At 38.3% G+C, this 26,941-nt stretch overlaps 1 protein-coding gene across 4 annotated transcripts in view; it reads left to right on the forward strand.

The window, feature by feature from the left end:
- Positions 1 to 18,775, forward strand: part of VSTM2A (V-set and transmembrane domain containing 2A) — a 29,281-nt gene extending 10,506 nt beyond the window's left edge. For 2 of the 4 annotated variants that reach the window (XM_045494302.1, XM_045494301.1), the window contains exon 6: positions 16,530 to 18,775. In XM_045494302.1, coding sequence (XP_045350258.1) covers positions 16,530 to 16,618 — 89 coding nt within the window. In that variant the 3' untranslated portion in view covers positions 16,619 to 18,775. The other 2 variants (XM_045494303.1, XM_045494305.1) reach the window with 2 other exon arrangements.
- Positions 18,776 to 26,941: the final 8,166 nt, after the last annotated feature.

Consider the following 26,941-nt stretch of genomic DNA (forward strand, 5'->3'; position numbering starts at 1 on the left):
CACAGGCCAGCGTCCAGTCCTCCCTTTGTCCCTCTCTTCTTTCCCGGCTGCTGGACCCCTCCCCACGCCTGGAAAACTGGCAAATTGGACTGAAGGCAGTAGCCGCCAACCACCATCCGGCAGGGGGCGCCGGCACCCACCCCGCCTTCCTAGCACCTCCTTCCCTGCCAGCCCTGCAGTCAGTCCCCAGCCCGGGTCCCCTCACCTCCCCTGTCTCGTCCTGCGCAGTTGCTAGGAACATCAGTCTTCCCGTGTCCTCTTGATAGGCTGGTAGCGTTTCACGTTTGTTGGCTTCTCCCCAAAACGCCTCTCTTGAATGTAGACCTCTTCCATTCTCAACTCCCTGAACTTCTCATCCACTGTTAGGATTTCCACTGCTAACTTTCCCTCAGAAAACTCCTCCACCCGTTTCCAGTTCTGATTTCTTTCTGGAGAGCCAGACCGCGGTTCACTCTGGTCCCTCAGTGCATCTCCACATGTGCCTTCTACAAGCACTGTGTCAGGGTAGAGAGGGCTGCACCTTTGTTGACTGCACCCATTGACACCTGGGGCCTTTCCTCCCTGCCCCCCGCTGCCCCAGCCCGGCTGGCATGAGACACTTAGGAAGGTGTAAGGTAATGTTATGCAAGCACTGCAACGCCCAGTCGAGAGACCTAGCCTTTCTGTTGTTGGCTTTCTAGCTTCTGCTGTTGGCCTCTTAGAAGCCAGGCATCATAAAAGGACAGCTACCTTGAGACCGCCTTACTGAGTTGACAGAAGCCCAAGCGGGCCAACCTTTACCTTCAGCCCTCACTGCTATTTCAACCAGCACCTTGCAGCTGAGCCCAGCTGACATTAACTCCTGAGAAATAATAAAGAGTTGTAGGATGGTTTGTTTCACAGTGATATCTAAGTTAGGCCCCCAAACGCAAACAACTCAAAACTGAGTTTATTATCTTAGCTTCCTCACCAAAAAGAAATGTTCTTCCTCTGGGGTTCCCCAATCCTTTTAACAACATGATCACCATCCACAGGTCTTGTGGAAATCTTGAAAATGTTCTTATTTCCTTTTCTTCCGGTTGCCACAATGAATCAGTTATTCAGTCCTCCAAATGGTCTCTTTAAGATAACCTTGAACAACTGCGTTTTTTTTCCTGTTCCACCAATAGAGACTTTGTTCTCAAGACGGAGCCTGTTCACTTTCCGCATCTCTTGCAACAGCTCCTAATACTTTGCCTGTTTAAATTCTAATGCATCGAACAGATCACAACAGAGCAAGTATGATATAATTACTATTTCCAAAGCACCATCGCAAACTTGCGTGGTGTAATTTCCAGCATTGTTGCTCCCGCTTTCCCAATCCTCACGCCCATAATCTTCTTAATTGGTATTTCTGCAACATTTTCAGATACTGTTTTACCTCTGTGACTTTGCAACTGTGTTTTCCCTGCGTGGGCCCTTCCCTCTTTGCTGAGTTCCTACTCAAATGCAAATTCTTTTATAAAGCTTCCTCCTTCATCTTAGAATTGGTTGTTTCCTCTTTCAGGGCTCAAAGCAACTTGTTTACACTTAACTTTGAAGCCATTGTTGTGCCTTGTAGTGTAGTGTAGGAATTTTTCCTGGGGCTTTCCTCCTTTCCTGGCTGGATTCTGCCCTACTGGGAAGCCTCAGGCTCAGGGGATAGTCGGTCACCCACCCAACTATAACTCGTAGGCTCCAAGTATTACAATTTGCATTTTCAATCCACCAGGTGCCTGGAACAAGTGGAGTTCATGTTTGCTGGAGGAAAGGGAAACAGAGAGGGACAGTAAATCTTTGTTTTTGTTGTTTTTTTCCTTATAATTATATTTGCATAAGTACATAATACTGCCACTATTCCAAAACTGAAGGAGACTCTAAAACAGTGTTTCTCGAAGTGTAGTGCAGACGACCTAAGCCAGGCTCACCAAGGGAGCTGGTTAAAAATTCATATTCAAAGACTCCACCCAGGACCTACTGAATGAAAGTCTGAATCGAGAACCAGAAAGAAGTATTTTTATGTGCAGCAAATTACGAAAATCATTAGCTCTACAAAGTTCTTATAGGCGAGGAAGGAATTTTGTATCGTTTCCTAGGAGATAGGCATGCATGTGTTCGATGCTACAAAATCTTTTTTTTTGAAACTGGCCTTTGGCCATCGTTTATTTTCCAGTGTAGAGATAGACTTGTGCAAAGCTGTTCTCTTCACTCCCGTGATCTGCAGCTGGCACTTATAGGAAATCTGGCCATTGGTTAAGGGGTAGTTCTGTTTCCGCGTGTGGAGTCTCTAGTCACTCAGCAGGGACGCTGATTCTCTGAACTCCGAAATATGATGATTGTGTTTTCACCAGGAGGTGAACCTGAACACTGAGAGGCAGCTGCCTCGCTACAGCTGCTAGATGCCAAGAGCTCCTGGAGCTCCCCTGCTGCCGATAAACATGGCTGCTTTCCAAAAGTAGCCAGATCTAGTAAGAATGATCCTGAAACAGGATTCAAAGCTGCCGGTGGGGGTGGGAGTGGGGGTAGGGGTGGGGGGATGGGAGGGGGCAGCTGAGGGGCTGAGGGGCTTGCAGGAGATTGTTTTCCTCACTTAAAATATGAGGAAATGGTGCATTGCATCCAGGTAGAAAGCCCATGATATGATTTAGACCTCAATGTTGATTTTGGTTTAAATGATCCAACTTGGCTGCTTACACAGGTTAAATTAATTTGATCATCGTAATTCTATCAGTTAAATGGCTGCTATGTAAATCAAGTGTCTATGAATAAGATGAAAAATAGATTTGAGGCAGTGCTTTAGATAATACCGGCCAAGGAATCTGCTCGAGCCATGTTTGAACCGGAATTATGTAGATTAAAAGTCTATACTGGCTAAATTCTCTCGCAAACCATACTTCACTCATTGAAATTCAGTACCTATCTGGGTCTATAAAACCAAGGGCCAGCTATATGTTGGGAGGGCTTTTCAATGCACGACTGGACACATTAAGGTTTACCTGTGATTTCCAGGAGCTCTGTAATTACGGAGCCATAAAGCAGAATTGTCAGGGTTCTAAGCTCTTGTCTCTAATGATTGCATGATCCTTGAGATTTCAGAAAGCTGCCAGAGAAGCAGCTATCTGGATAGATGACCAAAGGTTTGAGAAGTTGCTGGAAAGAGTTCGGTTGGCCAAGGTAACACACATCTTAAAAGAGAAAAATGCAGGGTTCCTTCTCCCAAGGATCGCTGCTGCCACCTATAGCTACCACAGGTGCATTCATATCAGCTGCAAGGGGTAGAAATAAACAGGAAGGTGTTCCTTAGACCTTCTGCCTCTTGCCCTGGCCTTCACCAGCAGGGGCAGTAGGCACAGCACTTAAGGAGGACGTCCGTCCCCATCTCATGTCCATCACTCATAGCTGGTCATGTCTCCATATCCTCATTTATTAAATGGAAACTATGGTATAATCCTCACCGAGTTTTGAGGATTCAATGAAATTAGATACAGAGAGAGCTCGGCATTGATCAAGCCCTCAATAAATGATAACTAGTTGTTGTATTAATAGGACTGTTGTTGCATGTGCGTTGTTATTATGATGATGATTATTAGGAACCGTGAAGTCCTGAGAGTACATGGTCTACACCACCTGGCTCCACTGTGGCGGAGTGTGTGTATTGAGTGTGTGTAGGTGATGAATTAAAGAAGGAAGACTGAGTCTTCATTCCTGGCTCACGTTTTGTTGTGCATAATTTCAGAACTTCCTTTTTTACTCTGTCACAATGCCATTAGTTGATGATAAATTTCCCCCTAGATAACCATACTAAATATCTTGGCCACCAGCTGTCTTGCCCAAGGTTGTAACTAGACCCTTATTGTAAAGCATAATAAAACTCCAAAGGATTGTTAGGAATTTGAACTGTGTGGCCGGAATAACATGTATTTGGAAACCACAATTATACACCTCGGCTGCTCTCTTCATTAATTTCAAACTTTCCAAAAATGACCCTCAGAATTTTTAAAATTGTAAAATAATTAAACATACATCTGAAAACATAAACAAGTGAGACTAGTTAAAAGCTTTAAAAATAGAAAAAATAAAATAAAATGGATTTAGATAAACCAATAACCCCCAGCTTGTTTGTTGAGTGAGCTGTGTACAAAATATCTCTGAACCTCAGGAGTCATTATTTATGACACTGAAATATTAACACATATGCCCTAAGGGTCATTTCCAGCAGTAAGTGACATGATGTCTTTTAACTATCTATCAGGGTAAACCTGGCAGTGATTGGTTCCTTTTTCTGTACCTACCAGATATTGAAGCATATTATTAAGTAACTATGATTAAAAAGGTAGCAAAGGAACACAAATATGAATAGGGAAGAAAGAAAATAAGAAGCCTGGGAAGCCCTAAAATTACATAAAATAATATCATACTGATGAACTAAAAAATACAAGAATTAAGAAAGGATTGATTTAATTAATAAGTGACAAAAGGAAACATTGTCATAATTTAGGATATATATCCAGATGAACTCAAATTAATTAAAGAGCAGAGCAGAAAAGAAAAATCAAATTTAGAAAGATTAGCATAAAATCAGATGCCTGAGGCTCTCAAGATTTGAAGTTACAAAATATACAAGTGAAAATAACATTTTACTGTAAGAAATTAAAATTTTTTGATTAAGTCAAATGTAAGTAAAACACGATGCTGCAGACAAGGAAATATGTACATCTAATACTTAGGAAAAGAATAAAATAATATCAATTTTACATATACTATGATTATGTACTCCATTCTAAATGACTTAGAGATAGCAAAATACACTTAAGCCTATTTGGGTATGGACAGCAATACCCAAATAGAAAATATTTGGGGCATAATAATAATTCTCAACAGTACCAACAAAAATGAAAGATATACAGTATCTAGTTTTCTTTTTAAAGACAATAACAAGCATTCTAAATATGAAGACCGTTGGAACACTTGGTTCAGAGAGTTCAGGTTTGAATAAATGAATAAACATGCTGTGTCTTTGGATGGACGATCTCAATTTAAAAAATGTCAAGTTTTTCAAAAGTAGTTATAGACTTGATGCAGTCTCAGTCAAAACCCTAGTCTTTTTTTCAAACTTGACACATATAATCTTGGCAAAGATTTTTAGAATCAACATGTATCATCAAGGTTACAGGGACTCAAGCATTTTGGTATATGATTACTTACATGCTGAATTGGTACTTTCCTTCTGGAGAAAAATTTATCTGGAAAGATCAGTCACAGGGCTTTAGATTGTGTGGCCCACTTGCGCTTGAAGTAATATTCCTGGGAGGAGATTCCAGAAAGATCAGTGGGAAGTAGGCCCAGACCCATGCTTATTACAGAGGTCATCCCTAAATTGGAAATACTCAAATGACCAACAGCAAGGAAGTTAATGAATGTGTTAAAATGTTAAAACCATACAGTGACTGTTACACAGCTTCTAAAATCAAGTTTTAATGAAAGTAGGTAAGATTCAACACATAATATAATGTGAAAGATACAGGACAAAACATTAAAGTCAAAAATATAGGATATAAAACTTTAAATCAATCTGAGATACTTGCATAGGAAAATGACAAGAAATATATGAAAATGTACGTCCGAAGTCAAGATGTAATGATTATTTTTTTTTTACATCATTTTTTTTTTATAATTTTTTTTTCAACGTTTTATTATTTATTTTTGGGACAGAGAGAGACAGAGCATGAACGGGGGAGGGCCAGAGAGAGAGGGAGACACAGAATCGGAAACAGGCTCCAGGCTCTGAGCCATCAGCCCAGAGCCTGACGCGGGGCTCGAACTCACGGACTGCGAGATCGTGACCTGGCTGAAGTCGGACGCTTAACCGACTGCGCCACCCAGGCGCCCCTGTAATGATTATTTTTAATGTTTATTTATTTTTGAGAGAGAGAGAGCAGGAGAGAGGCAGAGAGGAAGAGGGAGACACAGAATCTGAAGCAGGCTCTAGGCTCTGAGCTTTCAGCACGGAGCCCGACGCAGGGCTCAAACCCACAAGCTGCAAAATCATGACCTGAGCCAAAGTAGGACACTTAACCAACTGAGCCACCCAGGCACCCCAAGATGTTATGATTTTTAATTGCTTAATTATTTTATGTGTATAATTAACATTTATATGGTGATAGTTTATTACATTTGTTATATTGGGGGGAAAAAACACATCATTTAAAATTTCCCAGATTTAAAGATACTCCAGTGACAGGCAACTCATGACAGAGAAAACAAACTAACAAACAAATAAAATATATTAAACAAATAAAACAAAAAGGCAAGATAAAATAATGGTGTATGATTGTGGAGGTCATGACAAATTAAAAACATATACACACATGCATGTATGTGTACATGCACATATTTATACACACGTGCACACGTGTGTGCACACATACGTTAGAAGTCCTAGCATGGAAGTAGGAATTCTCAGAAATTCTAGTAGCATCGAAGTTAAGAACACTGCATCTTATTTCCTGTGAGCTGGATGGATAATCTGACCGTCAAATTATTATTTTTTTATTTTTCTGAACATAACGAGTGTGATCTTGATAAATTTATTTTGATGAAACTAATCAAACTCATATAAAGTCCATAAATTACATATCATGCAATCATTTTCCTCTCAATAGAATGACTCATTCGGCCCCCAATTCAGAGGGATTTCAGAGTGATGAATAATGGTGCAGTCATTGGTGCTATCAAGGAAAATTAGTACCCCGGAGGATTTATAAATGATAATTATGTTTTATTTAATATGTCTTTTAAAAAGCCTGAGAGAGCATTTTTGCATGAATTTAGAACCCTATATGTATAAAACAAACCCAAGACAGGTTAAACTCTTGGCGTTTGAACTAAAGCCAATGGTAAAACTAGGCGTTAGGATTCCCTATTCCGTGAAGCTGATGACTGTGGAGCTGTTGAAAAAGTAAACTGCAAGGAATTACATGAAGCAATTTTATTAGCTTCACAGACAAAAATACTTTAATAAACATTAAGTAATGCAGTCACTCTATATTTTAAAGTAGACAGGTCTTAGGCATTGCGCAATGAGGGGGTCTATTATGGGACTGCTTTTTTTCTTGTTTTATTTATGTTTTGTGTTATAGACACAATCTCAGCAACATCTTCTTCAGCCCTGGAACACATTTGAGCTTTAATTTTTCTGATTAAATAAGTTTATTAATTTTTCTCACTTCTCTTAGCAATGTAAATGGTTAATTTGAAAAACCCTACATGTAGGGAGCAAACAATAGGATCATAAGTACTAAATAGAAAGAAAAACCCTTTAGAATGTAAAAACTCAGTTTCAAACAATCTGAAAATATAAGTATTTTATAGATATGAACTATGTCTAGATATTTTTGGTGTTGATGCAGTGTCTAAATATTGTATTTAGCATGTAATTAGAGAGAGAGAGAGGGAGAGAGAGAGAAAGAGAGAGAGAGAGAGAGGCAGGGTGTGAGCAGGGGAGGGGCAGAGAGAGAGAGGGAGACACAGAATCCGAGGCAGGATCCAGACTCTGAGCTGTCAGGACAAAGCCCGATGTGGGGCTCGAACTCACAGACTGAGAGATCATGACCTGAGCCAAAGTCTGACATTTAACCCACTGAACCACCCAGGCGCCCCAAGTTACATGATTTTTTATGTAATTCAGTCAGTCTATAAGAAAAGAACCCCAGGCCCCTTATGTATTAATGGAGAGAGAGGATTAGAAATTACAATTAGACCATCCTTCATTACATACCATGACAACAATATTCATGTATTTAAAGTTGTATTTAATAACAAATTATGTTTAGGACATTTGGTAAGCAGTCCTGGCAACTACATATTTTTCTTGTATGCACATGCCTTGATAAAGGGGATTTTTAATGCTTCAACTATCTCTGTTAATTACATAATTCTGATGGCTAAGGTCATTTCTGTTCTGAGGATAATTTGTAAAACATTATAATTTAGATAATTTTGAAATGGCTGGATTAAGGAAAAGGATAAAACCATGGGCTCGAATTTAGAAAATATATGGGTAAAGTCTCAAAACATGTTTCTTATGTTAAAATAGGTGTGTTTTCTGAAGCTATATAATTGATGTTTTTCTAAAAAAGATCTTAACATTTATTCATTTTTGAGAGACAGAGTGTGAGCAGGGGAGGGGCAGAGAGAGAGGGAGACACAGAATCTGAAGCAGGCTCCAGGCTCCGAACTGTCAGCACAGAGCCCGGCATGGGACTCAAACTCATAAACCCTGAGATCATGACCTGAGCCGAAGCTGGACGCTTAACCGACTGAGCCACTCAGGTGCCTCAAGGTTTTTCTACATCCTACTGGCAGTAGGTACTCAAATAATTTTTTCCTCAAAAGCAAACATTGCTGTACAATTAAAATGGATTTTTTTAAGATTTTTTTTCCAAATATTTATTTACTTTTGAGAGAAAGAGAGAGAGGTAGAGAGCAAGGAGGGGAGGGACAGAGAGAGAAGGAGACAGAATCCTAAGCAGGCTCTGTGCCAGTGGCACAGAGCCAGATGTGGGGCTCGAACTCACAAACCATGAGATCATGACCTGAGCCTAAACCAAGAATTGGACGCTTAACCAACTGAGCCACCCAGGCACCCCAAAGGTGATGTTTAAATGTAGGCAAATTACTGTGTAAATTTTGTTGAAATCTTTACTTTTCAATTTATGTAAGAGGATAAGTGAAAAGTGAAATCACATTTCCGCAGCTAGTTTTCTTTCCTTGTCTTTCCTTGACTTCTGTTTCTTCACTCTGAGTGCCGCAGTTGCCATTTCCCTAAAAATATGAGATGTGTTTCTTTGACGAGAAATTCTTCTCTGGTGATGTTAGGGGAAGGGTGATCTATAACAACAGATTCTTTATTTCACCAATTAGTGAGTGATGGCTCAAATCTGAAAATACAGCTTTCTTACCTCTTCACTTAGTAGTCAATAATTCTAGCTGTTGTGCGCTCTTATTTTTTAATGTTTATTTATTTATTTATTTATTTAGAGAGAGAGAGAGAGAGAAAGAGAGCATGAGAGCTGGGGAGGGACAGAGAGAGAGGGAGAGAGAGTAGGGCAGGGCAGAGAGAGGTGGAGTGGGGGGGAAGGGAGAGGGAGAGAGATGGGGAAAGGGGCAGAGAGACAGGGGGGGAGAAGATCCCCAGCAGGCTCTGCTGTGTCAGCATGCAGCCCAGCGTGGGGCTGGATCTTAGGAACCATGAGATCGTGACCTGAGCCAAAATCAAGAGTTGGATGTTTAACTTACCAAGCCTCCCAGGAGCCCCTGTGGTGCTCTTTGTATCAGCTTCCTCACTCAGGGCAGACAGTCATAGACTACCCTGACGCAAGGTCATTCCACATTGATCCCAGTTGTCTTCATAATTTCCTCTCTTACATTCCCCAAGTTGAATGTGCTTATTTAAGCTCTTTGGGAAAGGTGGCGTTGTTCAACAACACTGTCAGACTGCAACAAAACCACGTGTGTGTGCAGTCCCTAACAGGGGGTTTGTGATCATACCAACAAGATGTGGATTAATATCTACCTTTGCGTTATGAATAAAGAATATGCTAGTTAATAATGAAAACATACATGCAGGAAGGATAGTTAAACTCCGTGGGTAAAGAGTTGCCAGCCTCTCCACAGTATTTATTTATATACTGGTGGATGTGATGCTAATAATAAATCATTCTTATTCATGCATCAAAGGAGTTATTAAATGCATGTAGTATTAAAAACCTCACTCTGAGAACATTTTGTTTTCCACTAATTTATATTGTTCTCCATTCCATTTTGTCAAAACAACTCATATTTCCAAATATTTCTAATAGGCAGAATTGAGAGAGTCTAGAGTTTTCAGGCATGAAGAATCACGGGAGGAAATTATGATGCAAATTACCTTTTGGAGTGAAACAGAACTGGTTTTGAATGTCTGCGGCACCACCCACTGGCTGGGTAAATTCAAGCACAGAGAGTCAGGTCCTTAAGTAGCAAAATGATTATCGTAACTTCATGGGATCACAAGCAGAGGTCAAGAAATAACAAACGTTCAAGAAATATTAGCTGCTGCCATTGTAATCATCATCCGGTCTGCACCCAAAGCAGTCTTAGCCGGATGAATGAGTTACAATGAAAGTGTGTTGTGAGATGCCCTATGGCCTTAGCAGGTGGGAGGCACCATCGCTTTATATGTTCCTTCTCAAGTCAGCGTACAAGGTAGGTAGAAATCCTGAAATCCTGCCAAGGCTAGATTCTCGAAAATTCTAGAATCTAGTGGTGAATGGCGTATCATCTCGGCAGTCAGATCTTGAGTACTTGGGTAACTTCACTTCCCACCCCCCGCCCCCAGCTCCAATAAGAGGCCTCATAACTAGAATAGAGGTGTAAATTTGCTGACGAAAGGAACGCAGGAAAGGAAATTTAAACAGCTAACCTGCCAACATGCTGGGGCACAGCAAAATAGGCAATTTATGTATTCGGTCAAAATGAAGCACATTTCTTTTAAAAAATGGATTTCTGGAAGAAATTGGCACTGGACCTGTAAGAATTCTAATAAAAAGATATTCTTTTCAAAAAATTATAGGATAAAATCATTCTATTATTTGACCTTTCCCCTTAAATAGTGATTTAGTATGTGCAAACCTGAATAAAAATTGCATTAAAAGCTAGCCCAAATTTTCTCACACAGCTATTTTCATTTCTTAAAACTGGAATCTGTAATAAAAGAGAAGTATGTCAAAGGGTATGTCTGTTCCCAGAGCTGTAATGGACACTCATTCTTTATAAACTTGGCCTCCTTACAGACAAAAAAAAAAAAAAAAAAAAAGTCTTTGACAGTTGCTTCCTTTTTTTATTGGAGCATTTTAATTTTTAGGTTTGTTCAGATGATAAACCTTGCTAATATTCACTTTCACAAAATAAAGACTGGAGTAAGACTGTGGAGCCACACAACTGGAGACAAATTGTTTTCTTTCTCTTTTCTTGTTCCTTTTAATTCCTGTAGATACTCAAACAAGAGAAAGGAGAGAATTATGCCCAAATTTGTAGACAGATGCCCTGAATTGCGATTGTTCTTCGTATCTAAACCAATGAAAAGTTGTACTCACATAGGAAATTAATCCATCAGAAAATATTCACGGCCAAGGAAAAGTGGATATTTGAAGAGCTGGTAAAATTGCGATGGGATAAAGTGTCTAGACAGTTGTCTAAACGCTCCACCTGGTTCTTTGAATTCAATACCCATAGCCTCTTCTAATGCTTTTTCCTGGTAGACAAGTTAACTTTTTTGGCCCTAGGCTATCAATCTGAATTAAACAACTTGGAAAAAAGAAGTTCGTTAAATTTTTTTAAATGCTTATTTTTGAGAGAGAGAGAGAGACAGAGTGCGAGCGGTGGGGAGGGGAAGAGAGAGAGGGAGACATAGAATCTGAAACAGGCTCCAGGTTCTGAGCTGTGAGCACAGAGCCTGATGCGGGGCTCAAACTCACGGACCGCGAGATCATGACCCGAGCCGAAGTGGAACACTTAACTAACTGAGCCACAGAGACACTCCTGGAAAAAAGAAGTTCTTAGAAAGAGGAAGGCATGGAAGAATGATGGTGGAGTCACCTTTTACTCAAATGTTTAAGTTAATCTGGATGAACCTTTAAGCTGTAAAAGTCTATAAAACGAAAAGGTTAAAATATTATGTCATTGGACAGTTGGTACACTATACAGAGCAAAACAAACTTTACTTGTTATTAATATTTGGGAAAACTAAAAGCCTGATGATGTTTTAATATCCAATATTTATCAATTTAGAGTTGGGAAAGAAACTTTAGATCAAACTTTTTTATTTATTTAATTTTTTTTTGCTCTGAAGTCTGTTACGGCCAGTGCATTTTCTCTGAAAAGATTAGTGTATATACAAATAATAGCTTCACATCTTGATGTAACAGATGTGGAGACCATGGAGCAAGGCTGTTTGCCTTAGGGAGTTTCAGGAAAAAAGGATGTCCTTTTTAAAAATTTTTTTTAATGTTGTATCTTAGAGAGAGAGAGAGAGAGCGCGCGCGCGCGCGTGCGGGAGCATGAGTGGGGGAGGGGCAGGGAGCAAGGGAGACAGAATCCGAGGCAGGCTCCAGGCTCCCAGCTGTCAGCACAGAGCCCGACGCAGGGCTCGAACCCATGAACCGTGAGATCATGACCTGAGCTGAAGTTGATTGAGCCACCCAGGTGCCCAATCCTTTAGTTTGTTGGTTGGTTGGTTTTAACATTTATATATTTAGAGAGAGAGACAGAAAGAGAGAGAACGCGAGCATGCGTGTGCACAGTGGAGGGACAGAGAAAGAATCCCATGCAGGCTCCACGCTGTCACCACAGAGACTCACTTGGGGCTTGATCCCACAGACCACCTGACCCAAAATCCAGAGTCAGACCTGCTTCTGGGCAGGACGCTTAACCCACTGACCTACCCAGGCACCTGTGTCCTTCTAAGCTGATCTGACTTGCCTCGCTGTTCCTTCATTTCTGTACTTTACCACCTATCGTCCATGTAACTTAGGGTGAGTTATTCCAGGTCGCTGAGTTGCATGTTCTTGACCTGTTTGTCTACTATACAGAACTGTCTAGAGGGCGAACTAAGACAAGGTATGCAAATTCCCTGACACATCGTCGAGGCCCGATGCACGGTAGTCATTTTGGGAATTGATGTGAACGAGAAGAGTGATGCCGCATTGTTAAATATGCCCAGTGCCTTCCAGCCTCCTGACCGTGGGTGCCGGAAAGGGATGGCAGTACAGATGGACTAGTTTAAAAACGAAGGTGCTAACAGGGAGCTAAGTTCTTCCATCTGGCAGACACCTCAGAGGGGCAGGGCACACTTTGCCATCTGGAAAGTTGTAGTGAGTTAAATGAGGCAGGAAGATGCAGGACTGAGCTGAACCCAACAGTGGTTTCCACCATGCGGGAGAACTGGGCACCATCTGCACGGGACTGCGGACAATGCCAAGGTCTCACTGCCGTGCCCCGATTGGTAGTTTTTCAGGTCGTTTTGCCTTTTTAAAAGCAATGGAGGGAATTTTTTGTTCTTCTCTGAAATAATAATTACGGTTAAGACAAAATATTTGAAGCCTTTTCTTTTTTTTTTCTTTTTTCCTATTTCTCCTCAGCCAGACTCATTTGTCACAGTCAGCCTCTTGAGAAATGCCTGCTTGTCCACATCTCAGTGAAGGTGATGCGACAATGGGTATTGCATGAGGTCTAAAAAGAGCTGAGAATTGGAAGCTAGGTTCCTGCACTCTTTAGACATCTAAGAAGATTTCTTAGACTTTTCCATTTGCAAAAATGGAGAAAATGTCTTGCCTGTCTTACAAAGGCGTGGGGAATTACACCTGAGAGAGCACCATGGAAATCTTAAGCATAAAACCAAGCGGAAGTCGTCATTATTAAATAGAAGTGAAAGGACATTACGAAATGGCATTCTGAGCCATAGAGAAATCTTTAAGTTCTATTAGCCTGCTCTTCATCCGGGCATGTTCTCTTGTGCATTTTCTTCACACAATTGAGATAATGGTATCTCTCTTCTTTACAGCGTATTTTGTGTTGGGCGCAAAAGTTTTAAAATTCTCCAGGCATTGTTTTAGACATTGAGAGTCGTAAAAAAATTGCTGAAGTTTTGCCCCTTGCCTTTAATGAGCTTGCAATGTAATCCGTGAGATAAGATATGAATATAATGAATTCTTCTTTCAGGGGTCAATGTAAGCCATGTTAAGGCCATTGGAGAGGCAAAGCCAACACACTGTGAAGTTCAGAGGGCGGGAGATAACAGCTAGCTGGTGTGGACACACAAAGTGGATGCAGGGTTTTTGAGGGGAAGAGTGGCTTAAATTCATGGTCCTATGAGGAAATATCAAGTTAACCTGCTTCTGGGCATAAGGCAGAAGAAACCAAAGAAAGCAAAATAGGCAGTCCAGCACAATGTCATACTAATATAAATAATAATAATAATACACAAATGGTCGCTAGGATCAATTTTGAAAGCGTAGAACAAATACATATCTTGTTTGGGATCTTAGAAATGAGAGGGAGCAGAGGAAATTAGAACTCAGGGCTCCCGATGCCAGTCCAGGCTCTCATTACCTCACAAAAGTGAGATGTTTCTATCGGTGAAGATAAGAATAAAGCGTGATGAGTGGCCGAAGTTTGCGTTTTGCAAAATAATAATAATAATAAAATTAACACTCTAGAAAAAAGCACAACATGTTTGGTAATAATGTAGTACTCAGAATAGTGTACATCTGAATAGAAAGGACTATGACGATTATTTGTTAAAACTACACAGGACAAATGACAGCATTTAAGAGTCTTGTATTTTACTAAATCTTTGGGATTACAAAGATAAAGGAGCACATATCTCTTCATTCAAGACGTAAAACAGAAAGAAGAGAAAAACGATCAGTGATTTGATGATAAAATTGCTGTAGAATCTAATGTACAGGCGGAAGGAGGGAAGTTTTACAATTGGCCTGACAGCAATACATTTCATTTAATAGAAATATGCTAGGAAATGCATGTACCTAGAGCAGATGAATGATTACGAGCTGAAAAACAAACAAATGCAAAAACAGTACCATGTTACAATGGCACATTGCCTGTGTGAGGGCAGTTCAGAAATTTAGTAGCCTTAAAATACTCTACGGTCTGCAGTTGAGTTTCTTTCTAATTATACTACTTGTGTCAATCTTGTTTTAACTTGCACAGGCTGGACAGAGTATGGTTGGAAGTGTTGGGTCAAAATGCAGTAGCTGTTCCCTTCATATCTTTTGGGGAATGGTGGGCTTAGACATCTCCTCTGAAGGGTTGATTATTTGAGAAAGGGGCAACACGGTACACACACAGGTTGAGCAAGTGTGAACCAATTTGCAGTGACCATGCTGAAAAGGAAACTATTACTTCACACAGTACCTTCTCTGAAGAGTGAGTTGTTTTACTGCTCTTAGCATTTTTTAAACCTTTATTCAATACCCGACATACTTTGTGTCATGTCAAAAGCAGTTAGCTATTACTAAAGGAGTCATGTAATCATTTCTTTTCTTTCTTTTTTTCTTTCCTTTTTTTTTTTTTTTTGATTAAATGAGTCCATGTCAAAGAATTTCTCTTCAAAAGCTAACAAGAATATATATTTAATTTTGGAAAGCTCTGATGCTAACGGTTCTACGTAGATTGACTATATTTCCCTTGCATGATCTTTGTAGTTAGAGCTGCACGTGACCTACGCTATCACTTTTGCATTTTTGAACCTTCTTACCCAGCCTGAGTGAAGGCACTCTCTGGAGACTCACCATTAACCTCGGGGTCTTCAGGCACTAGGTTTCTGTGTGGAGATACTGTGTTAAATATATGGCTCACTTACCAAACAAGACGATCAATGGCAGTGACCTAACCAAAAAATGGTAATTTTGGCCTACTAAATGTGAGCATGTGTTTTTGCCTCAATGTTTATCATTGCCAATGTGGACCTGAACACGCGTTAGCAGAAATGTTCCAAAGAGTGAATTTCCCTACCCTTATCCTTTCGAACGGTTTCAACCTTTCTCCAATTAAAAAAAAAAAAAAAAAAAAAAAAGAAAAGAAAGAAAGAAAGAAAAAAGAAAAAAAAGAAAGACAGAAAAAAACAAAAACAAAAAAAAATAACAAAAAAAAATAACGAAAGAAAATACTTTGAGCCTCATCACATTTTTGTCTTCTTACAAATAAAGGTATTTCATACATAATTAGCTAGAAGCTTACTGTATAAAATGCATGAAGAATAAAATACAAAAATGCAATGTAGTTCTCCCTCTTACATTTTCCCCAAGCTCTTTCAAAAATTTCCAACTCTTGATAGCACTAACTTTTCCTCAGATCTCCAAGATAAACAATTAAGAAAGATCTTTCTCTAGAACAAAATGCCCCTAACGCACCCATCCCAGAACACAATTCTCCCCACCCACGAGACGCCTGTTGCTCTCAGTGTTGGGTATACTCCTGTGGTTTTGTGCTTATGCGGTAGTAAAACAGGTTACGTGTGTTTTCGGTACCAATAGAGGAATAACGGAATGACTATAGGGAATGATCCGTAAAGAATTCCTTGAGGGAAGAGTATTTGGATTTGTTCCTCTCAGTGTTCCCAACCATGGGATGGCATTGTTTGAAAACAGACAAAACAAACAAGACCAACTTCCTGGGACTGAAATACTTTGTATGTGTTGTTATTTGCAGTGCATGCCAAGACATTCATGAGCACCAGAGCCAAGCTGGCGAGCTAATTAAATATATATATGTATGTGTTTAAAACAGCCTAATAAGGAGCATTGGAAATCTTCAAGATGAGCGAATATCTTATAACTTCTTCCGCAGGTGCAAGGATGATAGCTACAAGCCATGGACTTTCTGTCCTGCTTCTTGTTTGTGGCTTTGTGAAGGGTGCTTTGCTTTAATCTAAAGTGCTGACTTTTTTCCAATATCACTTTCTCTTCTTAAAGCAAAGAGCAAATCGCCTGTAAAATCTACGGAGCGGACAGCAAAGTTGACCCTAAACTCCAAGCACCATTCTGCACCCACTGTTCTCTAATTACCTACCCAAGGAGCGCCTGCTTCCGGAAGCATAAACGAAGAGGCTATCACACGCTTTGTTCATAACATTTTCTTGGGCAAATCACTGATCTTTTATTTCAAGAAAATTAGTGTGAAGTGATAGGACATTTTCTAATAGCAAGATCTATTTTTTGTTTTCGTTTTTTCTCTTCTTTCGGCTGCTTAAAGCATCATCTCGCTGACTGCTCAGGGGTTGGCCCGAACGTCATCGATATAGTAAATATTTCCTATGGATACCACTGATTTCCTACTAAAAGACACATTATCTGCAGGAAGGAAACAGAAATCAAAAAGCTACAGAACATAAGCTATCATCAAACGAAATCCCCATCTTGGGGCAACAACAAAATCATCAACACTGCGTGTCAACAAGGAGAACGTTATTTTAAATAAGACATGATAAAAGAAGGATTTTTTTTTAATTTTCTTTTTTTTTTCCTTGGATTTTTTTTTTCTCCTTCTTCTTGATTATAGTTTTTGTTCAATGGTGGCAAGTGCTGATTACGGCCAATCCCTGTCAATCCTGGGAGGTTTATATAAATACATTTTGAGTGTTCTATATTTCAATGTATTTTAATTCATTTTGCAATTCCTGTATATGCAAACTTGACAAATTCTGTAAATTGCTTCTAGTATGTGTGATATAACTTCAAAGTAGGTAGACTATGACCCTCATGCAAGCTGATTTTTATCATTATATATATAAATATATACATATAGAGATCTATATGTTGGGTCACCAACCAACTTTTTTTAGATAACACATTTGTTTTTCACTTCTAATTCATATATTGGTGTGAATTTTGTAATGCATTGTTTCACTTCCACAGGTCTGACAGCTGCAGGTGGTCTCTGTTGCCCTCTGCTTCCTTCTGGAAAATGCATATTCAAAATTGTATTGGTCTCTGATAAATGAATTACTTTTGTTGTGTGTATGCTGTGTTGAAATTTGCTATGTTCCTTTATATATGGTGTTTATTGAGGTTTGAGGGTCTCTTGACTCTGAAGAATGTACACTTTCTGGTTTTGACAGCTATCCCCACATGATTATCATCATTATTGTTTTCAAAAGGCAATGTTGCTTCTAGAAAATTTGCCTTGGAGGTGAATGTGGAGAAGGTGAAGTGGTCACCATGATTCCCTAAATTCATGGAAGAACACTTCTTGCTGTGGCTAAAAATGCTGCTTCCTTTGACCTTTATGGATTTTTGTAGATTTGTCATTCTGTTATTTGCTGCTAATTATATTTTAATGCCTCCTAATTAAAAATTAAAATTTGGTTGTTGGCTAAATATAATATGCAAAAGATGACTGCGAGTCTCCAACTAAAGAAGATAATGTGTTCAAGTTTTCACTGGTTAAGTGAATTACAATTTTAAATATTTCTTTCTTATTTTTTGGCTTTATGATAATTCAGATTATTTCATTTGGAAACTGTTTTCTACTCTGGCAAAGAATGATAGGCAAAACTACTAATGTGCTCCATATACACTATGGAATACGTACAGGTTGAGATAGAAATGACCTAAGTTTTCCTTCCAGAGAGATTCTTCCATTCCCTTTCATAACAAAACCAGAAGATCATCTCTGTAGGACCAGTAGCTGGCAGGCTGAGGTCCTAAACTGAAGCTTGAAGGCAATGAATACCTCTGCTTTTCAAAGGTAAATGCATTGATTTTCCTGCACTTCAATTACAAGCAATGCGCATATTTTCATATTATCTTAACATTATCTTTGAGAAATAATGTTTCAGGCTAAAACTTTTATTGACATTTTTCTTGTCCATTTGGTTTATTATTTCAGTCTAATGAGAAAAATAAATAAAGGATTTGATTGCGCTATTTTATTAACCTAGAAATTTATTTTCTTTCAAAATTTAATACTTCAAATGCATAAATTAATGGTAAGGTAAATATTAATTGAGTCTATCTGGCCTCTAAAGATCACATACATTCAAGCGTAATTTAGCATACTGATTCTAATTCAGTCAGGCTGGGAAAATCCACCATGTAATTTTTTTACCCAAAGTTCAGGTCATGAGATTGGTCAACTCTAAAGCAAGACAGATGTGTATCTGTTATCAATGATGTTTACCATGCTCGCTCGTAATAAAGGATATATGCTGGCTTGGGAAGAATTCTCACTAGATTCATTGTGTCAGTGTCCAAAATAATCAAGTCTTCTCTGTCAGTGCATTACCAAGAGTCTGGCTCACCGGTGTCTGTGAGAAAGAACATGATACACTATATCTCCAAACTCGAAAAGTTAATGTGTAACCTTAAATATTGGAACAGAAGCCTTTAAAAATTAAAGAGTATCTCTAGTGGTTTTCACCTTGTATTGCTCTGGGACTATTCCTCATAGGTAACCATGATTCTAGAAATAAAGATTGAAAAATAAGTTATATGACTTTCTCAACCTTGACTTCTAAGGTTATGCAACGTTCTTCAGAAGAGAAAGTCATAAAAATTTGAAATTGCTTACTGGAATTCAAATCAGATTCTTTCGTTCTTTCTTAAAGACTTACACATTGCTTACAAATGAAACAATACAAATGCCAACACTTGAGGATAAAATAAGGTAACAAAAATCATCTAAAGCAGGAGATCTTATTCTGAGTTAGTAAACAAGCTAACTGGGTAGAGTCTATGGATCCACTAAAATTTTATGCATATTTTTGCATATGTGTATTTGGTGTTCTTTGAAGCTTTCTTCACAACAAGTGCACTCGTTAATCCGCATCACCTATTTCCCCCATCCCTCCACACCTCCCCTCTGGTACCCATCAGCGTGTTCTCCATAGTTAAGAGTTGATTCTTAGTTTGCCTCTCTCCCTCCCTCTCTCTCTCTCTCTCTCTCTCTCTTTCTCCCTTTGCTCATTGGTTTTGTTTCTTAAATTCCACATATGAGTGAAATCATATGGTATTTGTCCTTCTCTGACAGACTTATTTACGTAGCATGATACACTCTAACTCCATCCATGTTGTTGCAAATGGCAAAATTTCATTCTTTTTGATGGCTGAGTAAGTTCCATTGTGTGTGTGTGTGTATGTGTGTGTGTGTGTGTATATATATATATATATATATATATATATATACCATTTCTTCTTTATCCATTCATCAGCCAATGGACATTTGGGATCTTTCCATAGTTTGGCTATTATAGATAATGTTGCTATAAAATCAGGGTGCATGTATCTCTTTGAATTAGTGTTTTTGTATTCTTTGAGTAAATACCTGGTAATTCAGTTGCTGGGTCTGTGGGTAGTTCTATTTTTAATGTATCGAGGAACCCCCATACCGTTTTCCACAGTGGCTGCACCAGTTTGCATTCCCACCAACAGTGTAAGAGGGTTCCCCTTTCTCTGAATCCTCACCAACACCTGTTGTTTCTTGTGTTGTAGATTTTAGCCATTCTGACAGGCGTGAAGTGATATATGTGTATTTGTTTTATGTCTGAGGTCCCTTGCATTCACTGTTTCTGAAAGTGATTTGATTATGGTTTGCCGGTCCCACAGAAGAATGCTTAGACATTTCTGAGCACCTAAAAGGACCTGATTATTATTTTAAACTAATTTGCCTTCAAGTCCTTGGAAGCAAGACATGTTTAGGGAAATAGTAGGTGTGTGTGTGTGTGTGTGTGTGTGTGCGTGTGTGTGTATTTGTATACAGATATTCATATGTATATAAGAAAACATTTATTTTTAAATCCAGAAAAAAATTTTCCTTTAAATTTATCATATACTGCATGGAATAACAGATATAAGATGATGTGTGTTTTGTTTTTGGTTTTTTTTAGAGCCAAAGCTAACAACTTAAAATACAATTTTACAGGATATACACAAATACTATTCAAATAAACAGTCTTGGTTTTGATCTTATATAAAAAACAAAATATTAAATATAACTTAGTAGTAGTTCCTGTAAGAAAAAGTAATTGCTAGAGGTGAATGTAATCTGAGGTCATTCATAAACTGATAATTTCATCTTGCAGTTAAGACTACACAGCTACAAAATAGACTTGCACATAATTTCAAACATGAAGCCCAAATCATTTTAATTTTAGACCTGCCCATTAATTAGGGTACAGTCTATCATTTAGGAAGTGTTACAGACCTTACGGTTTCACCTATGGAACGGGTAAAGGCCTTTCCTATATCTAGGGAGAGACAGACAGGAAACAACCAGAAACAAGGGAATATAAGCTAGTGATAAATTCTAAGAAGAAAACCCAGTAGGATGATATAAAGGAGTGTGAATGGAAGTGACCAGGGCAGGCTGCCCAGAGGAGGCAATATTTAAGCTTGAAAGACAAGAAGTCCCTCAGGCAAGGATCTGGGAGAAGCTTTCAGGGAAAGGAAACTTCCCTCAGGGGAAATCGATCTAGGCTGGCTCTTGCACTAGAAACACACAAGGGTGTAGTTAGCGAGGGGAGGTTGGCAGGAGATAAGATCAGGCAAGGGAGAGCCGGAGGAACTAAGCAAGGACAGAGGAATAGAACAGTTTGTGAAAATTCCAAGGTAAGCTATTATTCTGAGATCCAGACACAGGCTACATCTGGACTTATTGTATATACTTTAGCTTGTAAGCAAGACTCCTTTGGGAACAAAATTGAATCTCTCAAATAGTCAAGTTATACTTTTGTCTGGGGGCTCCGGGATAGAGTAGGCATAAAGGAAGGTAACTACATTTTAATGCTAATTTACAATTTGATAACTTTGGGGAGGGAAAGAAAAAATTGGGGAGATAATCAGGACTGCTTCTGGTGTAATACTGAACTGGTTATAATAATTACAAATGTGATTTGAAGTAAAAACATGAATTATATGAACTCAAAGTGCAGACAGGTTGAAATAAAAGAGACTCCTAGACACTTGGTGTAACATAGTAATTAAAAAGGTAGAGGGAGGGGAAAATTCTGCAAGTGCACAGAAAAAAAAATGATCAAAAAATAAAAAAATAAGATCATAGAGTCCTCCACAATACAAATCCCAGAAGAAAATGGATTACAGAGGAAAGTGGGGGAAATACTGTGACAAAATAATTTTTACTTAGTTGTTATATTTCCGTTATTAAAGAAATAAACAAAAATCATTCTGAGGTAGGCATGACTCAGAAAAATCACATGTATCTACTCTTCTTAAAGCTAGGCTTACCTACCTCCTATATGCTCCAAGAAAAGAATCAAATATGATGTTAAAAATAAATAGGCATAAGATAAACTGTCTACCACATGAACTTTGAAATTGTTTTCAATCTAAAGAGTCATTGAATATTTTGTTGTATTTTACTGTATATGAAAAGAAACAAAAGTTTCACAAAATAATATTTACCCTTATTGTGTGCCTGAAGTGAAACATATTCTAACATTTTCTATTTTGTTCTGTTTCTTTCTTTTTTGTTAACACTTGTCACACAACATTAGATTGATTTTACAACCCAAAATCTGAAAGAAATCACATTTTAATCCAAAATGTAATACAAAGGACAAGCATATCTAAATGGCAGTATATAATATAAAGAGCAGTAATCTAATTGAGTTCTAAACTCCTGTGTCTTTAAAAACCAGGAAGTCAGCAATGACCCCAAGGGAAAAAATGCATTGTCTCTCCTGTACTAAAGTGACATGACTCATATGAGGGGGTAAGGGATTAATAGGGTTATTGTGCATGTCTCTGGTCTTTTTGTTCTCTTTTGGGTTTGTGTCTTTCTCTTTTTCCGGCTTATTATCATCTGAACCCCTTCCTGTATTTGAGACATCCCTAACCCCTAGTTATAATTGCTAAGGTCCTCCAGAGGACATTTCCCTCTTCAAAGCTTTGAGAGCTACGTTGGAGAGATAGCATGCCAGCATGTTTGAAGTCTATTTCCATGGCTGTCCTCAGATACCTGAGAAATGGTGGAAGACATTAGAATATGGAAATTAACCACAAGAATAAAGTCAGGTAACAAGCAGCAAACCCAGAGAGGTAATCAGAATGTTTTGAAAGAAGGAAATAGAAAAGCGGCCGTCTTAAAGATGCACTTGATTTGTGTGATCACCTTTTCTTGGAAACAGAGTTTTGAGCCACCATACCAAAGTCTCACTCCTCATTCAAACTCATTGCCCGAGTCAGATTCGTGAAATGGATCACGGGTCTCAACAATAATACTTCATGTGAATTCTGAGAACATTATTTTCAGCATCCACTAAAGGACCTGAGATGTCTGGAGAGTAAGTGTGCATTGAAGAAAGAGAAATATTCAGACGTGGGGTGTTACTGGACAATGACTCAGGACTAATACTGTATCCTGGGATCCCTAGTGACATGTCTAGTTGAAAATGAGGGAGGCAGGCAGTTCACAGAATATTTATCCTTATCTCTTATTGGCTACAGAGACCACTCTACCCACCTGCAGTCACTTCCCCAGCTCCAAAAAACACAGTTGAAATGTCTAATCAGAGCAATAGAAGAAAAACTCCACATCACTTCCCTGCCCAGTTAGCTAATAGACATGTTTTTGAAGGACCCTGGAATTTCTCCTCTTCACCAAAATAGTCAATAAGAAACAATAACAGAAAAAAAGTGACACTATTAAAGTCATGGATAAACCATTTACCTCTTTCTTTGGTAGCACAAAAGACAGCTGAGTCTTGAGGCTATCACAAGCATATTTAGGTGATGAGTGCATTGTAGCTGCTGGTTCAAACATAGGTACTTACTGGAGCAAAGCAGCAGAACTCTTAGCACCTGTTCTGCAGTTAATAATTTGGTAATTTTCTGCTTTAGTGCAACTAAAATAAATAAAAGGATACTTTCATCACCTAGCAGAGATGAAAGTACCCCTTTGCCATCTTGCCTCAAAATTACATGGACTCTCCAGGTCTGAGCCACCATTTAGTTTTCCTCCTCACCAGCCCCTCAGAAATCCTATTGATCTATCATGTTGATGGCATCATGTTGATAAGATCTGGAGATCAGGAAAAAATAATGCCATGGAGACCTTAATAATATATGTACACTCTACAGGATGAAAGATAAACTCTAAGAAACATAGGGTTGTGGTAGCTTCAAGTATGCCTTTAAACATCCAAGGAAGTATAATTCCAGTTTTTCACAAAAACCTCAAGTGAATAGAAAAGTGTAGCTTGTTCTCTGGTTCCCCTTATGAGACTAGCATTACCTTGCTAAAAAATCTCACAGTAACGGTGGAAAAAAGGAAAATTACAGGTAATCTAACTCATGAATATAGGCACAAAAATCAACCATAGAATAACAAAACAAATCCATATATATATATATATATATATATATACACACACATATATATATATAGTTTGTTTGTTTTAATATTTATTTATTTTTGAGAGAGACAGAGTGCAGGGGAGGGACAGAGAGAGAGAGAGAGAGGGAGGCACAGAATCTGAAGCAGGCTCCAGGCTCTGAGCTGTCAGCACAGAGTCCGACGCGGGGCTTAAACTCAAGAACAGTGAGATCATGACCTGAGCCAAAGTCAGTCGTTTAACTGACTGAGCTACCAAGGTGCCCTATCATCAATATATAATATATCACATAGAATAAACATGGTTTATTTCAGGAATGCCCAGTTGGATACACCAACAATGAGATGCTCAATGGTCTTAGATTATAGTCCCCAGAAGCAAAAACTGAGACAGGATCTGAGTCTAATTGATTTATTGGGAGATTCAAGAACCATGAGTCAAAGAGAAGGAAGGAAAGAAGACAGAAGACAGATTGTGTTGTCAAGCCAGCTACCATTACAGGCAACTGACTAAGCACCTGGAATAAAACACACCTCAGAGTTATCACCATCCAAAGGAGAAGCTGGAGTATTTAAATGCCAACTCCTGCCACTCATTGGCTGAGAGTGGCTGGCCCTGTGGGGAGGAAGGTAACAGGGTTCATTTCCAGCCGCTACAAGCCTGCCTTGGGCATGAGCAGAATAGCCTTTTGCAGTTTCCAAGACAGTCTTTAAGAAAAGAACTGTAGATATTGGCAGGTGAGGAATTTGCTTGAACATATGGAAGTGCTGAGCCCCATTCCATAGGGACCACAACAGTTCCTGTGACAACATTGACAAAATAAAAAAGTATGCACATATCTCAGGAGATGAGAGAAAGGCATCTGATGAAACTCAACATCCGTTCGTGATTAAAAACTTGAAAAGTCCTTCCTTACCCTGGTAATGGGTATTTTCAAAATCGTTGCAGCAAATACCATACTGCGTTATGGCACATTGGATATTTTTCCTTTATACTCAAAATTGAGGAGCAAGACAATAAAACCCACTATCCCACATATATTTATTATATAAGTATGTTTTCAGAAGCATTTTAATGATCCATAGTTGGAAAGAACACCAATAATCATTAATAGTAACATATATGTATATATACTATGGTCACAAAATAATATACTGGATAACAAAAAAAATACTTTAATTAGGGCTATTTACAACATTACGGATGAATTTTAAATCTGTAATGGATACCTGATTGATTAAAGACATAAGATATACTTATGGTAAGATTTCTGTTTACACAAAATGCAAAAATAAGTAAAATTGAACCGGTGTCTGAAGCATGTCAGAAAATTCTTCTACAATGAAGAAATATGTCACACCTTATCCTTCTTCATACTAAAAAGAGTCCCATATTTCATGGGCCTGTTTGAATTTTGTATACACACACACTATGTGTGTCTGCTGTGCTGTTCCGACTTATTGAGTGACCTGAAAGTTTGCCAGGTTTGAGTGCAAACCAGAGGAAAAGAAGGCTTCTTATATGGTCCAGGCCATGAAGCAAATAGCTCTGCCCATTGATACTTACAGCTCTACACGTCCAATTGTGCTCAAAGTATCTTGTTAATATATATGGGGTCTACTAAAAATCTTGCCAGAAGAATCACTATGAACATCACTTGATTTTTGTAGGAAAGCCATGCCTTCTATGGTAGTTTATTCCTTTGCTTTTAATAAAACATTTACCACTGCCCCCTGGGAGAGATTAAAGATGAGATACCAGGAAATTATGCAACCTTCTGGAACTTAGTGTTATCTCTGAAGTCCAGCACACCACAACAGTCCACCATCATGTAGAAGAAAGTGTCTGAGAACATCCTAAAAGTACGAGTCATTGCGTAAAAATGCCACACTGTCAGTTTCCATATTCCCACCATAAACGTCAATCCTCAATCAACCCACGTTATAGTGTCATGAAGAATTAGTTCTCTATAAAGGAAAATGTTTACATTCAACTTACGGATGAGTTTGCAGCCCTTTTTAAAAGATATCTAGAGGCTATACAAAATTTGAAATATTCAACAGCATCCTTGACAATCAAAATTGTATATACACCTATTTGTACACATTTAATGTATATATTAGATAGCATATGATAAAGACAGCATTCTAAATCACTGGGAAAAAATGATTCTGTCAGCAATTGTGAGATAATTGATTAACTATTTGGGAAAAAAATCAAGCAAAATAAAGTTAGGAAAGAGTCAATTAAATGGCAATATAAAACTTAAACTTCATTTAGGCAAAAATTCAAACTCAAAAGAAGAACTAAGGGAAAAAGTGCTTCAATATTATGATATGCCTAAAATACCCTTCTTATTTTTAAAACTTATGTAAATCAGAAAGCAAAAGAAAAGCATCTCAGCTTTAAAAAGCAGGGGTAAATAATCAATGTTTTTCAAGAAAAGAAATATGAATAGCCAATATATATGAAAATATTCAATCTCACTAAAAATAAAAGAAAGCAGGAACAACGTGATCAATGTTTTATAAACATACATCTGAATTTGAGGAAAATGAACGTTCTTAAATGTTTTATTATGAAACAAGAAAAAAACTGGATAAATTAAATTCTGAACCCAAGAAGGTAAAAATTGTCCTTTAAATGAACCAGAGGATAAGAAGAAATAATAAAGATAAATATAAAAATAACAAATGATATAATAGAAAAACCTTAAAGAGCAGCTATAAGGAAAAGTTGTTTGAATAAACAATAAAATAGGCAAAATTCTGGGTGGTAGGGAAAAAAGTGGAAGAAAATAAAATGTGAAGACCAAACAAAAGACAAGACACTGAAAATTACAAAAGACTATAAAATACACATCTGATTATCTATAGTAGGTTCAGTAGGATAAAAAGCTCAGAATGGCGAGTAGCAATCTCAACTGCCAATTCAATGAAGCCCTAGGTATGCTTGTGGAGGCCTATGTCCTTTGAGAACCAAAATCTCCAAAAGAGCAAAATAAGGAGACACTCTCGCTTCCAGCCTTGTTTTCTG

The sequence above is a fragment of the Leopardus geoffroyi genome, chromosome A2 (assembly GCF_018350155.1).
Source record: "Leopardus geoffroyi isolate Oge1 chromosome A2, O.geoffroyi_Oge1_pat1.0, whole genome shotgun sequence".
Lineage (NCBI taxonomy): Eukaryota > Metazoa > Chordata > Mammalia > Carnivora > Felidae > Leopardus > Leopardus geoffroyi.